The sequence below is a fragment of the Brienomyrus brachyistius genome, chromosome 6 (genome assembly GCF_023856365.1).
Source record: "Brienomyrus brachyistius isolate T26 chromosome 6, BBRACH_0.4, whole genome shotgun sequence".
NCBI classification, from domain to species: Eukaryota; Metazoa; Chordata; class Actinopteri; order Osteoglossiformes; family Mormyridae; genus Brienomyrus; species Brienomyrus brachyistius.
This window is the reverse complement of record NC_064538.1, coordinates 2906460-2924532: the sequence shown is the minus strand read 5'-3', so window position 1 is coordinate 2924532 and position 18073 is coordinate 2906460. Positions and strand designations below refer to the sequence as shown.

Sequence of the window (18073 nt, the reverse complement as noted above, 5' to 3'; positions counted from 1 at the left end):
AGGTGACAGACTGCTCTTGCTGAGAAAATCTTAACAATCTTGACATTTAATTTGGCGTAACACTTACATCTAGCCGTTGTGCTGATTTTCCTTTTCATTTTTCCTACATATGGCAATATGTACAAGGAATGGCTTTAAAAAATCGGAACCTTGACCAAGCATTTGTTTTGTGTTACTTCTCTCAAAATCGTGGCTAAGCAACTTTCCCAAGCACTGGATAAAAAGGCAGATTTGCACACGCTGCCCATACAGCAGTCAAGCTACCCTGGGCTTTGGCTCCAGTTGAGTGTAAGAAGCTTCACTGTAGCCAACACAAACCGCCATGCTCTTTCCACTCCCCCACCCAAGTAGCATCTGTTTCATCAGACGATACCTCCTGAAGTTCTGCTTGGGCCTTCAAGCCCAGCCTAGATGACACAAACTCTCCACCGTGGATGAAGACGGAGGTTTCCGCAGCAGATGACCCGTGGCCGAGCTTACTGACAATATCAAGCTTAATGTAAACTGTGCAGGGGGGCAGGACCCAAGATACGTGGCACTCTGGAGCCAGAAATAGGGCCAAATGTTTTTGAGGGTCAAACATTCAGGCTTCCTGCAGAAAGCCACAGATTCAAGTTCCCAGGAGAATCCCTGATGCCGTACCACTTTATATTGAATAAATACAAGTTAAAAATAATGAATTGTGGGCTATGGAGGAAGGTCTAGAGATGTATTTCTAAGTGGGTACTTTCAAACATCTGCAAACACATATGCGATAGATGGGGAGACGCTCACCCAGTTCACAGGCCATGCCAGTCCATCCGTCGGGGCACGAGCAGCGACCGCTTACCCGATCACACGCTGCCTTGTTCTGGCACAAGCAGTGCTGGTGGCAGCCTGGCCCATAGAAACCAACTGGGCATTCTGGGAAAATAGTGTGGGCTACAGTCAGACTCTTACAGATCAACTGGCAAAAAAATGCACTGAGCTACCAATTCCTGTCTAGCAGAGCACTAGATAAATACACTAAATGGGCAAAAGTACTGGGACACACGTAATAATTACAGGAAGTGGACACATAAACCAGACCCATTCTGACATACAGATGTATAATTAAGATCATAGTTATACAATCTCCGGCGTGAAACAATGGCAGCAGAGTGGGTGGTTATGCAGATGAGGTGAGTCAGCCCATCACCACCATTGGACCCCATTGGACACCTTTCCATCCAGTCAGTTCTCCACATGTATGTCCTGCTAGACCTGCCCTGCTTAACCGCAAGTGAAGTGATGGTGAAGTGGAAACGTCTGGGAGCAGATTCAGCTGCGAGGTGGGGGGGGGGGGCTAAGTTCACATAAAGGGACCTGATCACCCAGCATCAATACCCAACCTCAATGGCAGAAAATCCCACCAGCAATGTTCCAGCATCTAATGGAAAGTCTTCCCAGAAGAGTACAGGCTGTTATAGCAAATAATTGTTAGCAAACTTCATATTAATACCCTTTTATTCAGAGTGAAATGCTGGACAAGCTGGTGTTCAAGTTCTTTTGTCCATGTAGTTTAGCTTGGTGTGTTTTTGCTTCACGTCTAGTTAAAGCTGCAGTGTGTGGAGCAGAATGTACGCTCAGTGTGACTGTATAAGATTAGCAGGCTTGTCTTGTCATCAGTCACTCAGGCTGCACTTACAGGCCATAAAATGGACACAACTGAAGATAGAAGGAACACAATCACTCCCACTGCTTCTCTGGAAGCATTTTATACCATCAATTCCAGACTGTGCTGGTAAACTGCAACATGTGCGAGGCTGTAGCAGGGCTGCCTGCTACACGCATCTGCCGTGACACTCACACTTTCAGGCTCTCAGGCTCACACAAGCAATATTACAGCAAATCTATATTAGTCCATTATAAACCTAATATTAGCTAATCAAAAGCATTGGGGTAGTTTGAATACCCTACAGACTATTTACAAGGTAACAGAACTGTGACATACATGTAACTTGTCTTTATCTGAGAATCTCACTGCAGCCAGCTGACCAAAGTTGACAGCCCTCCTACAGGCTTATAACTCTGTCTTAGCCAAGATCACCAAAATGTTTCAGCAAGGCATTCTCCAGGAAGCCAAATCACACACACACAGATGTTTGTATTCATATCTTGGTGGGGACCGTCCATTCATTTCTATTCCCAACAATGACGACCTTAACCCCCACCCAGACCTAACCTTAACTGTAAGTAACCAAACAAATGTACACACACACACACACACACACACACACACACACAAACACAGAGGAGGCTGGTCACCTTGCTGGCACTGTGGCCCCATCCAGCCGGCTGTACACTGGCACTCCCCGGCCACTGGCTCACAGCTGGCATTGTTATGGCAACTACAGGGTAGGATACAGCCATCGCCATAGAAACCAGGTGGGCATGCTGCAACAGGTAACACAAGCAGACACAGCAAAATCACAGACTTTCATCTTAATAAAAGTAAAACGCTCGGCATGATGTTTCCCAGGGAGACCCTGCTCTCCTCAATGAAGACCCATCCTCAAAATGAGAGGCATGGCGGCCTCCCTATAAGACAGGGGGGTTTAAATCCAAAGGAATTCAGCATCCCCTCCTATGGGAAAAACACTCAGTCTAGAGTAACAGACGGTACTAACAGACGCAGCTGGAGCAGCATGTAAAAACCTAACCTGAATATTACAGTCCATGTTCTAGGACATTTATCATTATAGCTGGATACTTACACCATATCACACTGTGTTAATGCATGCATGGGCATCTACTCTGCGTCTGACTGTAACAGGTAAACATGGTGTGTTTGGCTCTCAGAGGGGGGTCAGACTTACAGATGCCACAGCGCAGGCCCACCCAGCCGGCAGGGCAGCGGCACATTCCTGTCACGTGATCGCAGCCGCCGCCGTTCAAGCAGTCGCATTTTTGCTGGCAGTCGAGCCCATAGAATCCCTCAGGGCAGGCTGAGGGCATCGCATGTGCACACAAACACACGCATGCAGGCAAAAACCAGCACACAGACACATGCAGGTCACTTTTTCCTGTGTCTGTTGGGGCCTCCACTCAACTTCCGCTTCAATTCCTGATCTCAAATCACTAATAACCATTTTTGTTTGTTTTCTTTTGAAAAAGATGAGTTTGCAATAAAGGTCAATGGTTTTCCACATTTTGCTAAACATGTCCACATGCACGCAAGCATAAAACACAAATTCGTACACACGCGCACGTGTAACGTATTAGGCTACGAGCGAGAGTCTGTGGATTTCATACCCTGTGTCAAACTGATCTCGTAAGACCACTGCACAAACCTTCAGTATGGGTTTAAACAAGGACGACAGGTGTGAATCATCACCAGCTTCCTATCAATTACACAAGAACAGAATGCGGTATACAGCTCATTTGTTAAACACTAATCAAAAGAGTATGACGCTCACCAGTCTCTGCATGACAGCTGAGATGCAGTGCAGATTGCTTTAATCAGTTGGGCTTTTTGCTATAAACTCGGCACGTTTTAGGACAAAGGCTACAGTTTCAGCTGGCCTTACGTTTTTCGCAGTAGGTGCCGGTCCAGCCTCCCAGACACGCACAGGCCCCGCTCACGGGGTCACAGGACGCCCCGTTCTCACACTGGCAGCGCTGAAGGCAGCCCGCTCCGAACGAGCCCACGGGACATTCTGCATGGGGGGGAAACACCACGCAGAAGGCCTTAGGAGAGCCCCGGAAGGCGAGAGGCGCAGACTCAGATCAGAGGACGTCATACCCCATGGATCCTGGCTTTCACTTATAACAGCCGCTTATTCTACCTGGTTCCTACTAAAGATCTGGACTCACCATTCAAATCTAACGCACATCAAAGTAAGAACTGCAGAAAAAGGCACATTTACAAATAACTTGCAGCTTTTTGTTTCATAAACCCAAGTGTGTGCATAATGTACACAGAATATTACTATGCATGGTGAGATCCGCCCCCCCCCCCACCAACGCACATACTCTGATCACAGCGGGGCCCAGTGAACCCGGCCTCGCAGCTACACTGCCCGGTCACTGCGTCGCAGCTGCCGTCGCCCGTCCTGCAATCACAGCGGTTGGCGCAGTCCGTCCCCCAGCGCCCGGAGTCACAGGCTGCCATGACAACAAGGAGAGGCGAGAGGTATCGACATCACACACTGCTGACCTGGACTCCGCCTGCAGATGATGCCTAACACCGACGCAACAAACACATGACATTTTAAAATGGTATCACTCTGGATATGCTCCTAAAAACACAGTGATTCAACTAGGGAACTTTGGTATATATTTGGTATATATTTCTATATAACATATAATTTTATATTGCATTCATTTCAGTTTTTTCCCGTTTATTTATTTTTATAATTTGTAGCATTTTTGGAAAAGGACACAGTTTCATTGTATATGTACTATAACAATAAAGATTCTATTTTATTCTATTCTGTTCTGTTCTGTTCTGTTCTGTTCTAATCAATAAGCAGCGGGTTCTGCTATGTTCTGGACCAGGAACCGAACCATAAACACACACAGCTGTGAAAAGCACCATGAAAGCAAGAGCCTCTTTTAAACCCTGCAGCTCCCTGGCTGCCGGGAGACTCAGTGGGTCGCACCTCTCCTGCAGTCCGAGCCGCTCCAGCCTGGGCCGCACGCACAGCGCCCGCTGACGTGGTGGCATCGGCCTCCGTTGTGGCAAACGCAGCGCAGCTGGCAGCCGTGGCCAAAACGCCCTTCTGGGCAAACTGCAGACATGGGTCTTCCTGTTACAGGCCAGTCTCCGCCCCTTTTGTATTAGCGACGTTTCACAGTGGAAAAGCTACAGTATCATTATCACAGGGATAATGCCTACTGGGAACATTGGTATACTGGGAGATACACATGGATGGGTATTTGGGGTGAATTGGCAAATGTAAATTTCATATTGATGAGCTGCTGAAAATATGGTAATACTTTCTATGATGCCATGTCTATAAGAATCTATAATCACATTCAAGACACATTATAATACATTCATAAAGCATTATGAGCATGGCTATAAATATTTATAAAAAGGAATAAGACGTTATAGCCATGTTTATTATGCATTATGTATGCTTTATGATGCTCTCATCTATAATGAACTATAGATACCTTCATAATGCAGTACAAAGCATCCTTAATTCTTATATTGACCATTATAATGCATTATGAAGGTATCTATAGTACATTATAGATGAGAGCTTCTTTGGCATTATGAAGTATTATAACCAACACTATGACTGTCAAGAGAAGATGCTATAATGCTTTGTTAATTATTATACCAAGCATTATAACGCATTATGAAGGTATCTATAATGCATGATAGATGACAGCTTCAGTTAAAACTTACCAAATATACTGCAAAGAAGTGAGGGGCAGTTAGACAGACGAGTGGACAGTGAGGAAGAGGAGCAGATAGGAAATGGGTGGGAGGTTCTGAGGGTGGCAGAGACTCACCATTCTGGCACAGGGTGCCCATGTAGCCCGGTAGACACTGGCAGGTGCCATTGTGTTTGTCACAAAGGGCCTGGTTTTCGCATGCCAGGCAGAGCTCCCGGCAGCCAGGCCCCCAGCGTCCCTCCTCACATTCTGCACAGGGAGAGCAAATGGCACACAGGTACCAGACTGGTGTCACAGCGTCAAGCATTTTGCCGCACGTCCACCAGAGGGCGACAGTCCAAACCCCTCGATTTCTAGAAGCCAGCAAACAATCGGTTTCCTGCTCCTCAGGATCTCATTGATTTCATCTGTCTTGTTGTCTTGCCTATGCAACCTCCCCCTGCTCTACAATCTGTGTTAAGGTTCGAACCAGTGTGGCTTGATTCAGTTACTGAAGTCAGTTCTTGAGCTCCAGAATAGTCTCTATGATCATTGTCATCTTCTGTTTGTCTTTTTGGTCACAGTTTATTTTGGAATCTGCTTCAACACCTTTCTAGTAAATATTCACAGTTCTTAGCACGCCTCCCTGCATTTGTTGTCTGTAAGTGTGGCCAAGCTGTGACTTTTTCACATGACTTCTGCTGCCTGGGCAGAACCGCATCAAGGAACCTTCTGTACTTCTAACCTGGAATGTTTCCAGAAATCATCTGTTGACAGTGAGAAAGTATTACAATGTCATAAAATTTAAATGCAACTGTCCTTCCATCCATGCAACTGCTATCTACTTGGCTAGTTTTGAGGTAGGGAGCACGGGGCATGAGGTTGGGGTCCCCTTGATTTGAAGCCAGTGCAGTGCAGGGCTATCAATATTTATTATTACTAATGAACTAATTTTCACTGGCCTCTTAAGACACTGCTAATGTACTGGCTTATCATGAATGCTACAGTGGTCTTATGCATTATTATTTATTATAATATAATAAATGATTACTTTGGTATTTGTTCCAATTTAATTTTTAATGATTATGGACTGATTTGTGGCGTCAAGCATTTCCAGTTAAGTACATTCCTCCTTCAAACGTCACTGCAATGAACAAGATATTGGGAAGGTTGAAGGCCATTTACAGGCCTGTCAGTAGCTGCCATCAGCCTAATAATAACATATATCTTACAGGTAACAAAGGCAGTTTCCCTTCCATAAGTTCATAAGGAGAGTTTTTATGACCAAAACTCTACCAGCCGCCCGGAATCCTCTGCCAACTATCCACATGAATTGCGTAACCTGCTTAGGAACTTCTTTTGAATTTCCCATGAATCAGTCTGCTTTAAGGTGTCTTCTTGCGTGAAGCATCATATCATGCCAGGTCACAGGCAGATGTCTGAGCTGTGAAAAGTCAATCTAAAGCATCCCAAACACAATATAGTGATAATTCTGCTTTATTCTGATGCCAGTCCCTATTTTTTTTTGCTGCTGTGGTGATGCATACCTTAGGGAGATATTAGCAGTTTCATTTTGATCATTGATGTTTTTACACGGCCAGTAAAATGAAATATATCCCAGCTGCCATTGCTGTATCGTGGCTGAGCCAATCACAGAGGGCGGCTTCTGATGAAACCCTGCTGATCTGGCAGAGAATGTGTTACTGAAGCCCAATGCCAACAGCTTATAGCCAGGCTTCTAAGGGATATGGCTGCTATCATGTATCAAAGGTTGGATCCATGGTCTCCACAGCAGGCAGATGAAGCTTCATCGTGGTTCCATGCAAAACCGTACTTCTCAACAACCAGAAAAACTCACTGGGAATAAGCATTGAAACTGATGCCTAGGATTAAAAGGCATTTGGATGGACACTTCAGCAGGTTACCTGAACAGAAACTGCAGGATGTCCGTGTAAATCGTAAAGCTTCTTTTCATTATAAGCTCGAAAAAGTTCTACTGAAATAAAAAAATGCATCTCAGGAGCTTAAAAGGACTGTTGGCCATTTAGGAGCTCAGCTCGTGTCGCTGCCAGCTTTCCATGCTGCTCTAATCAGTCGCATGTCCTGATGCACTCCAGACTGCATTGCATTATGGGTTTATAAATAATCACATGATGCTAATAAGAACCTGTGGCTTTTGGTAAAGAAAGCGGTGAATCCAGCTCAGGCTGTGGACTCTCACACCACCTCCCTGTGCTCAGATCCTCCACTTTTTTCCGTTTCAAACACAGCCGACATTCAGCACAATGTCCAAGAGAGTAATTACGCCATAACGGAAAGTCATTAAAAGTGGATACAAGAACGAAATGTGGAAAAACATGTTTCGAAAGTGGTAGGAACTTGGAGGCCTGTGCGGGGACCACATTGCTGAGTGCGATACACAGAGACCTTTGGCAGGTCAGACGCAGCCTTCAGGAGGAAGAGCTGGACTACAGGGACCCCTGGACCTGCACTCTGCCAATCGCTGCCTTTGCACCTACTTACCTTTCTCACACTGATCTCCTTCCCTCCCGGCAGGACAGTGGCACTGCCCAGTCACAGCGTCGCACGCAGCCCCAGAACACTCGCAGGACTGGGTACACCCTCTCCCATAAGTCCCCATGGCACAGACTGTAAAAAACAGGAGAAGGCATACTGAAAGAGCAAATGGACCAGGAAAGAGCTCGATGGAACATTATCAGAGAAGTACTATTTAATTTTGACGGGGAAAACACAGAGCGACCCCCTTTTGCTGCACAAATTGCATAAGGTAGCAGAGCAGAGGGGCAACGGGAAGGAAGTGGGTTTAAGCTGAAGTAACAGGAGGTCAAGACTGGGAACGATCATGGTAACATCATGGAAAAAACTGGCAGGCGAAAGACTGTGTCCCAAAAGCAGGGGCTGCATACTTCCAAGGCTGCATTCAAAAACCAAATGAGTCACAATGCTGCGACAAGGCCATCCCGTTTCAAAGACTCCTTCAAATCTGGTCTAGAAATGCATCCTTCTTTTGCCGAGTCACGAAGGATCCACCTGTCGGATATATCCCAAGATTCATTGCACAGAGGTAAAGTGGGAGTGTCCCGTCTAGGCGACAGGAGCGGTAGGTAGACTAAGGGCAACGCAAATGGAAAATTACACATAGGCCAGACCATCCCATTTGATAGCGCTTTCTGTCCAATCTTCGTAGACCACAACCTGCGAAGGCTACACCTTCGTAGACCACGTCCTTCGAAGGCTGTAGCCCCTGAATTCGGACCCAGCCGAAGTGTTGAGGGCGAATGTAGCCAAAAGCAGATTTTAACTCTACTCCCTACATTCAGCCCTCTTGACCAGGTGCATTGATCACTGAAGAGCTGCACCACCACACCGGAAAGGCAACGAGCCCAGAGCTAACGAGCAGCGCGGTCTGCCCACCGCCAGCCTGTCAGTCTAAATGGATGGCAGCTGTAACACTGACCACCTAATGGCTTCCAGGCAGCAGCGCCTGTCTGCCAGCGCCGAGCCACTCTGGAAGCATTCCTCCCCGGTCCCTGCTGGACCACGGCTCTCGCACGGCTCTCGCACGGCTCTCGCACGTCTGCCACTTAGTTTGACGTTTCCAAATTTCCAGAGTGGGAGGCATATTAGAGGGATGGGGAGGTCAAGGGAGGACAGAGGCCCAGCTGCATGCTGGGAACCTGAAAGTGAGGTCAGTCTGCTGTCGCTAAGACCTGAATATGTTCCCCGAACAGAAAACATCTCGAGGTCCTCCAGAAAGCATTGTGTGATCAGACCTTCAGCATCAGTAACATGGCAGCAGTTGACACTGCTGAGACACTATAATACTCATCAAGGAACAAGGTTACTAGTGACAGTGAAGGTATTTTATACTTGCATAAACTTTTTAAATTTGTCTCATTATAATCTCTTTAATTCAGATTTTATACAGAAAAACCTTATTTAAATAAAGGTTAAATTAATAAAGATGTCCCCTTGTTTGATAGGTTTTTCATTCCCATGTGGTTTCGGGGGCCATGTTTGGCTTAGCAGGTTACGGTACTATGCTGATTCAAATCCCCATGTCAGCAAAGTGATGTCATCATAGCGCCCTTGAGCAAGGCCCTTAACCCCAGTTGCTCCAGGGATTGCCTGACCCTGCCTTCTCAGAAAAATGAATCACTTTGAATTCACCATCTGCTAAATGAATTAAATTTTAAATCTACTTTTAAGACAGTCATTAAATCAAAGTAAAGAAATTAAGTCATTTTACCAGCTGTTTCACATACAGCATGGAGCCAATTCCTCATCCACCAGTATATCAATCTAAATCTTTCAGGTTTTTACTTTCAGTCCATTATTAGTGATTATTAGTGTTTCAGTTGAGCTTGTTATGTACATCCTACAAAACATTAGATTTTGAAAATAAACAAAGGACTTTTACGATGAAGAGCTGAAAAATTCATTAAGTACACTAAGGCTACATTCACATTACCAAGCTGAAGTGACTCGAATTAGATTTTTTTGCCTGAATGTGACTCGATTTTGTCACACAAATCTGATCTTTTCAAATCAGATTTGAGTCAATTTCATATGAGGCCCTAGACTGGATACGTATCTGATTTAAGGCCATGCAACATGAACGGGTATCGGAATCGAAATTCATGCGTTTTTTTTTTGCCTATGCAAAAAAAAAAAAAAATCGTGCAGATTTTTTGTCGATGGTGATGCAGACTCGTGCAAAAATGTATAAATATGCACATGTGAACCATTTCAGAGGACAGATGTATACACATTACAAATTGTAGCAGGGTTTGGAAACTGGTTAATTAGTTAATTAGTACTGTGTTTGTGAACTGAGCAGAACTTGGGTCCTGTTTTTTCTCACAGCGTGTAGCATTCAGGGATAAATACCCCTTTGTTTCTCTGGATGGTCGATACCTCTGGAAAACGTGTGTTGTCCTATAGTCAATATGTTTTCCCTACATATGTAACAAATATCATTGTAATGGACTGAGATTTGCCAATATGCTTACACCCCCCTCCCCCCCAAATGCCCACAGTACCAGCGTCAGTGGGGCAGGTACCAACTGGAGGGATTTTGACCAACTCACCCTGGTCACAGTGAACACCCCGCAGGCCCGCAGGGCACTGGGGCTGACAGTCGCCGGTCACGTGATCACAGGGCACACTGGTTGGGCACTCGCATCGCCGCTTGCAGCTGTCGCCATAGAAACCAGCACTGCACTCTGTGGGGGGTGACGGACTCAGCTGTGCTTAAATCATACAAGCATTTGATGTCCTGACATATATTAAGTCTTTACTCACGCACAATGGTAGATCATAACCCTACCCACATACCTTGAACAAACGATAATGTTTTACCGTATCTGCACCTTCATTACGCATTCATTATGCATTTATAAAACATTCAGTGCACTTTCATAATACATTCATTATGTATTTATAAAACATTCAGTGCACTTTCATAATACATTCATTATGCATTCATAAAACATTCAGTGTACCTTCATAATGCATTCATTATGCATTTATAAAACATTCAGTGCACTTTCATAATACATTCATTATGTATTTATAAAACATTCTGTGCACTTTCATAATACATTCATTATGCATTCATAAAACATTCAGTGCACCTTCATAATGCATTCATTATGCATTCATAAAACATTCAGTGCACCTTCATAATGCATTCATTATGCATTCATAAAACATTCAGTGCATCTTCATAATGCATTCATTATGCATTCATAAAACATTCAGTGTACCTTCATAATGCATTCAAAGAACAGCCATATACAATTATGTTAATTATCATATAATATGCATTATAAATGCATTATGAAGGTGCCGTTAATGTAAATTGTCACTGAACAAACTGAAGTCCACCTCTCAAACCCAAGGATTGCAACGTACGGGCCTTGGCCATTTTTAATGAATAACATTTATTCGTTCATCTTACTATTCCATGAAGGTTCAGAGTGACCCATGGTGTGCAGGGTGATTATTAAAGATCAACAAGGAGGCATCACCAACCATCTTTGCATGTCTTGCCGTGGTAGCCTGGTTTGCACTCGCAGGTGCCATGGCGACGGTTGCAATCCAGCGTGTTTTGCTGGACACACTTGCACTCCTCGGAACAGCCCGGCCCGAAAGTCCATTTGGGGCAAGCTGTAATGGGGGAACCAAGCATATAAAAAAGAAGTATCGTTCATGAACCATTTGCTGTATATTTTTGACCCCACTAGATGGCGCTCTGGTGGGAATGGAGAGGCACAGAGAGGAAACACAGGGAACAGGTGAGTAGAGATACCCCAAAAAACCATCAAATGAGCTATGTGTGTCTGGTGTGGAAAGAAACAGTGGCAGGTTTGGCAGGTGTGAGGACAATGACTGCCAGCCTGGCACGGCCGAACACAGAAGTGGGAGGAGCCAAAGAGACAGAATATGACTGGAAGTGGGTGGTGGAGTCAGGTAAGGCCAGAGAAGACAAAAGCTGGTGCCAGTTCACATGTAACTCACGCAAGTGACAGAATCTGCCGTACAGCCCTGGGCCACAAAGGCAGGCCCCGTAGGTGCGATGGCAGCGCCCGTTGTTGGCACAGTTGCACTTCTTATTGCAGTACTTCCCATAGAGCCCCTTTGGGCACCCTGTGGACCGGGAGAAGCTGTTCATGGAACCAGTTAGCAAGTTGGCAAAACGAAAATGGATACAGCGCTCATAAAATCTGAGAAGTAGACCACCAAAAGAGATCCAGACAGGGAACGCTGAGAGACCTCGTAAATGTATGGTCACGGGTACAAATAGCTAAGAATAAAATTAGCCTCGTGACGACTGTTAAAAGTAGCACATGTCCATTTATAATGAATGACAGTCATAATGCTTTATTTCCCGATATAAAATTCAACAAGTTAAAAACACACCTGAACAAATATGGCAAAAGGGTGCAGTAATTTAACGCACTTTGGGCTACAGTCGGCGATTGTTACCATTCTCACACAGGTCCCCAGTGACCCCGGGGGGGCAGCGACATGACCCTGTCACCGGGTCGCACGTGGCACCATTCCTGCACTTACAGAAGAAGGAGCAGTTCCTCCCAAAAGTGCCCTCGGGGCAGGCTGTGCCAGAAAGAGAGGGTAGGGTCAAGCCACACAAAGGATTGTGGGTCCAGTCCATTCGGGATTAATGTTCATGTGAAACAGCATCTTCGGATTAACATGTCTTTTAAACTGCACCATAAATATAAAAAGTGTAAAATACAGCTGAAGTCATAAAAACAATGTCGTGAAAATGACCGGAATAAAAGATGGAAAAGATGACCGGAACAAGTGTGTGGATGGATGGATGGATGGATGGATGGATGGATGGATGGATGGACGGATGGACGGATGGACGGACGGACAGATGGATGGATGGCTACAAGTGTTTGGGGCTTTCGGCCATGCCATCTTGCAGCTCACTCACTCTGGTTACAGATGACCCCTGTCCAGCCCTCGGGACAGTCGCAGCTGTCACCCTCTGGGCTGCATGTCGCCCCGCTAGTGCAGTCCTCGCACGTCAGGCTGCAGTCATGGCCGAAGCTGTGATTCAGACACACTGCCTCAAAAGAACAAGAAGTTCCTGTTAGAACAATGGCCATCTGCCGAAGGGCCTGTGGGCGGGGCACCGTGGTCAGGTGCACACTCAGATCCACGCTCTGCAAAGCATCCTTACACATGCTTGCGTAGCAGTAATAAGAAACCATAGCTACTGACTAGACAACAAAAGGTCTTTAATCAAATCTGCCAATGTTTTTTTTTTCTGTCCAGCAGGGGGTATAACGGTTAAGCGCAGCAAGTCATAACTCATAACTAAAAGTACCAGCAAGTCAATACAAATGGTGTGGCTGAGTGGTTCTCAAAAATTTTGAATCAAGTACACTATGGATCAGACAAGAACCATCTGGGTGAAAAGAAATCACAGTAAGCTGAACCACAGACACGAATTATCACTGTTTTCTCTCATACCACAGTTTGAGAACCACTGCTGTAGCTGGTGAAAATCAGAACAATCTCCATAGTTGCCACTGCAGGTCCCTTATTCCAGGTCACTAAGTATTGTCTCTGGTAAGAAAGACCAGCTGAGATTTCTTTTTTAACTCATCATCTAACTATCTCTACATACTGTATAAACAAACAAGGATCTTGTGGGCCACCACAAGCCAGTACAGCAGCTTCGGTGTACCCTGGAATAGACTGTATAAGTGTGTGTTACTCTACTAGAATGATGTGAGACTATTTGTCCATGAGAAAATTCATCATTTAGTCTGTTGATGGTGGTATGATGCTGTTTCAGGCTACGCTGCAGAATTTTCTGTTAGTGTTCTTCTGGAGTAAACGTTATAGTTCTCATCAAACCATTCTGTGGACGAGGACGTCATCATCATGGAAATTTCCACTCCAATCAGTATAGAAATGCTTCACCACAAGTTTGATCACACGGAATGGGTTTGTACTTATTAGCCCCAACCATTCTGTCTATAGGGTTGAGGGAGCAAAAAGTTTGCCAGGAAAATGCACCACAACAGAGCCACCAGAGCCAGGGACTGTGGAGGAAGGAGCCCTTAATCCAGTGGACTTCATTGCCATGAATGATACATGTACGCATCTGCTTGCTAAAACACGACCCGATTCGTACGACTGTAAGACTTTCTTCCACTGCTCAATTCATCATGAAGGCATTAGGAAGGTGCAGTTAATGTAAAGCGTTACCAAAAGCTAAATTAAATTAATGCATTTTCTAACTAGCTTCTATCAGATCTAGTTAACCCTTATCTGCGATGTCCAGAGAATTGCTCAATGAAAATGACAAAGCTGTGTTTACAAGTATGTCATGCATGCGTGTTTGCATTCGGCACCCCGTGCTTGTTTGGGTTTGGCACCCCACGTGTGTTTGGGTTCGATACCCCGTGCGTGTTTGGGTTTGGCACCCCGTGCCTGTTTGGGTTTGGCACCCCAAACGTGTTTGGGTTCGATACCCCGTGTGTGTATGGGTTTGGCACCCCGTGCCTGTTTTGGTTTGGCACCCCGCGCGTGTTTGGGTTCGATACCCCGTGCGTGTTTGGGTTCATTCGTACCGATCATCTCGGAGAGCGCATTCTCAGCCCGCAGCTCCCCCAGGCCCTCCTCGTAATCGTCAAGCCGCTCCGGTTCCGGGTCCGGTAGCCAGCCGTAGTCACGAAGCAGCGTGAATCGCGGTGGAGGCTTCTCCACTGCCACCCGCTGCGTCAGTGCCTCCACAGGGCCGCCAAGAGCTGGGGGGCAGCAAGGGGGGGGGGGTCCCAGTGCAGATGTCAACACCCCGATGATAAATAATCTGAAGCCCTAAACCGGCGTTTCCCAACCCAGTCCTTGGGGACCCCCAGACAGTCCACATTTTTGCTCCCTCCCATTTCCCTGTCAAACAATCCACATTTTTGCTGGGAGGGAGCAAAAACTTGGACTGTCTGCAGGTCCCTGATGTCCAGATTGGGAGACAGTGTCCTACAGTATTAGGCATTACTGGTTTTCAAAATGAACTGAAATCTATTCAGTTCTTTTTCTACCCTACTGTACATAATTATGAAAATCTATAGAATTTTGTTGAGACACGTTAGCAGTCCCATTTTAGCAATGCCAAGTCAGTGCCGTTCTTTTCACACTCGGAGTTCACTCACCGAGGAGATTTTGGGACTCCCGGTGCAATGTACTCACAGATGCAGCTGTGCTGGTCCTCATGCAGGCGGTGTCCTAGGCTACAGTAACACAGGTACGACCCGGCAGTGTTCTGGCAAGTGTGCTCACAGCCCCCGTTGTCAGAGAGACACTCATCCACATCTGCGGGACACAATAGCAGTGTGGGTAAGCATTGTACTTCAGGGGTAACAAATAACAAGTAGTAACTCAGTTACTACTGAAGTACAAATCATGAGTAAATTCATTTAGAATGCTTAGTACTTGGTATTCTTGTTTGGTTATAATTATTATTAATGCTATCTGAGGGGTGGCATGGTGGTGCAGTGGTTAGCAATGTTGCCTCACACCTCTGGGACCCGGGTTCGAGTCTCCGCCTGGGTCATGTGTGTGGAGTTTGCATGTTCTCCCCATGTCGTTGTGGGGTTTCCTCCGGGTACTCCGGTTTCCCCCCACAGTCCAAAAACATGCTGAGGCTAATTGGAGTTGCTAAATTGCCCATAGGAGTGCATGTGTGAGTGAATGGTGTGTGAGTGTGCCCTGCGATGGGCTGGCCCCCCATCTTGGGTTGTTCCCTGCCTCGTGCCCATTGCTTCCGGAATAGGCCCCGGACCCCCCGCAACCCAGTAGGATAAGCGGTTTGGAAAATGGATGGATGGATGTTATATGAGAAGTGTTTTTAGTTAAGGTTGATCTATGTTGGAATGTACCATCGCAGCCACAGCCGTCAGAGTTGAGACGGTATCCAGCTTCACAGTGGCACTCATACCCCCCTGGGTAGTTGGTACAGTCCTGGCTACAGCAGCTGCTCTCTACACACTCATCCAGGTCTGAGAAGCACAAACATTCATGGTGTAAATCCATTGAATCACTGGCATTCTGTGCTAAACATTTGGACACAAGTGCACCCCCTTATAATAAAATTGGTTTGGTCCGACAGACCAGGAGGTGCCGGAGGGAATAAGCATGACTGTCTGCATCAGTTCAGAGCAGGTGAGCTGGGAACCTCAGAGATTCCAGAGATTTATCTGCTGATCAGTATCTCCAGCTGATCTTTGTATATGTTCATGGTCTCGAACAGAGTAGCAGCCTGATGAGTCCATACAGGCATTGACAAGGATCCTGGAAAGTCAAGCCTAGAAACACTAGAAGGAAGTTAGGAGAAAAAATCCGCTTCTAATCTCCCAGCAGGTGGGATTAGACTGTGCTTCCCATCACTGCTGTGTTTGGCAGTGCAGTTAAACAAGTCAGTTATAGACGTTTCATGAGTGCTTAGGCTTCATATCATTTTTGCTTCTTCCGATTTGTAAAAGGTCGGCATGCTTGGATATCAACACAAGTTCCTTCTTTCCTGGATCCATCCTTGAATTTTTCCCCCCTGTCATCTATGCGTTTCTCTTTTATAATTTTTTTTTGTAAAACATGAATGGGTTTTAAGTATGAATTGAGGTTTTTTTAGTCCTCAAGCTCAATCTCAGGCTTTAGTGTATGTATTATGCTTGGGTGCGTCTGTGTTACGGGTGTAAAGAGGACAGGTTTGCCTACAGCACTGACATTTGGAGCAGGTACAGGTTACTTTTTACAGCCCTTATTGTCACCCACACCCCACTTACCCACGCAGGTCTTGAAGTCATCGTCTAACTGGTAGCCATGGTTACAGCTGCAGACAGGTCCGCTGGTGGAGTGCTGGCAGCGGTGAGAACAGCCACCGTTCCCCGACTCACAGCTGTTGACGATCTCCATCTCTATGCCTGTCAGAGACACTTGCCCTGAGTTCCGTCACACCAGAAACACGACTCACTGCTGTCTGCCATGTGCTCATGCACTAAGAATATGCTCTATTTTAAGAGGATAATCAAATACCACTAAGGACACACATCTGCATGGAATAAAGACTCATCACTGTGCACCACAGAGCTCTTTATTTCATTACTCAGTCATCTCACTCTTCTCTTCCTTTGAACTGAACAGAACAGTATGTATTCTAAAGGTTTTATTCACTTCCCAGCTGTATTTTGGGGACAGAATTATACGTCTAACTGAACCTTAACTGAACTCCAGCTTTTGATTTGTAGAACATCATTGGCTACATGAAATCATACAGTGCGATCAGCAATTACGAGTGGAAATGGGAATATTTGGAAAGTCTTGAATGAATGAATGAATGAATGAATGAATGCCTTTATTGTCATTGCACAAGGCACAATGAACTTGTGCGACTATCCTTGTCAGTGGAAGAAAGAAAAACACAAGGATACAACTAAAGAAAAATATATGATTAATAGAATGTAAAATAAACAGAACATAAACAAAGAGAAAACAAATAAATATGTAAATAGTGTAAGGAATAAAACGGTAAACAATGTAAAAGTAAATAAAAAAATAAATAAATTAAATCAAATGAGGGTGATGTCACAGGTATTCCTCTCCTTATGATCCAGTTTTACAATAAATATGAAAGTATTACACATTCCAGTAGCATTTTCATACTTATAGTGATGGTAATTGGAGTCTTTGCGGGAGCCCTGAGACTCACGGTAGCACTGCTTGCCGTCGGCCCCGAGCTCGTACCCCAGGTTGCACACGCAGACGAAGGAGCCTGGCGTGTTGCGACAGCCATGGCTGCACGTCGCCTGGCCTGTGTGACACTCATCAATGTCTGAAAGACACACACCCAACCAGAGGAGGGTAATCCAGGTCCAGAGAGTAAAAGTCCAGACCAAGATTTTGTTTCAACCAACCAGCCTCAGCCTAAAGAGTCACAGTCACAGAGTCACAGTCACAGAGTCCCAGTCACAGAGTCACAGTCACAGAGTTCTCAACGGGTCGGTGCAAACAAAATCATGACCTGGAGTTCTGCTCTCTGGACCTGAACTACCGACCTCTGCATACAACATCCTCAAAGTGCTAGATGAATTTAAGGCAAAAATCCTTAATAAATGACTTCCTGTGGGAATCGTCCCTGAGGAAAGATTATTGGCTTCAGTGCACATTC

At 45.5% G+C, this 18073-nt stretch overlaps 1 protein-coding gene across 4 annotated transcripts in view; it reads right to left on the bottom strand.

The window, feature by feature from the left end:
* Nucleotides 1-18073, bottom strand: part of megf6a (multiple EGF-like-domains 6a) — an 80028-nt gene that overhangs the window by 9488 nt on the left and 52467 nt on the right. For all 4 annotated transcript variants that reach the window (XM_049017032.1, XM_049017034.1, XM_049017033.1 and 1 more), the window contains 18 exons: nt 17615-17737; nt 16692-16829; nt 15789-15908; nt 15100-15222; nt 14484-14660; nt 12833-12964; nt 12358-12486; nt 11890-12018; nt 11404-11538; nt 10458-10592; nt 7870-7995; nt 5485-5616; nt 4623-4751; nt 3994-4125; nt 3549-3677; nt 2838-2966; nt 2287-2415; nt 775-903 (listed from right to left, as the gene is read on the bottom strand). In XM_049017032.1, coding sequence (XP_048872989.1) covers nt 775-903; nt 2287-2415; nt 2838-2966; nt 3549-3677; nt 3994-4125; nt 4623-4751; nt 5485-5616; nt 7870-7995; nt 10458-10592; nt 11404-11538; nt 11890-12018; nt 12358-12486; nt 12833-12964; nt 14484-14660; nt 15100-15222; nt 15789-15908; nt 16692-16829; nt 17615-17737 — 2376 coding nt within the window. The remainder of the gene's footprint in view (nt 1-774; nt 904-2286; nt 2416-2837; nt 2967-3548; nt 3678-3993; nt 4126-4622; nt 4752-5484; nt 5617-7869; nt 7996-10457; nt 10593-11403; nt 11539-11889; nt 12019-12357; nt 12487-12832; nt 12965-14483; nt 14661-15099; nt 15223-15788; nt 15909-16691; nt 16830-17614; nt 17738-18073) is intronic.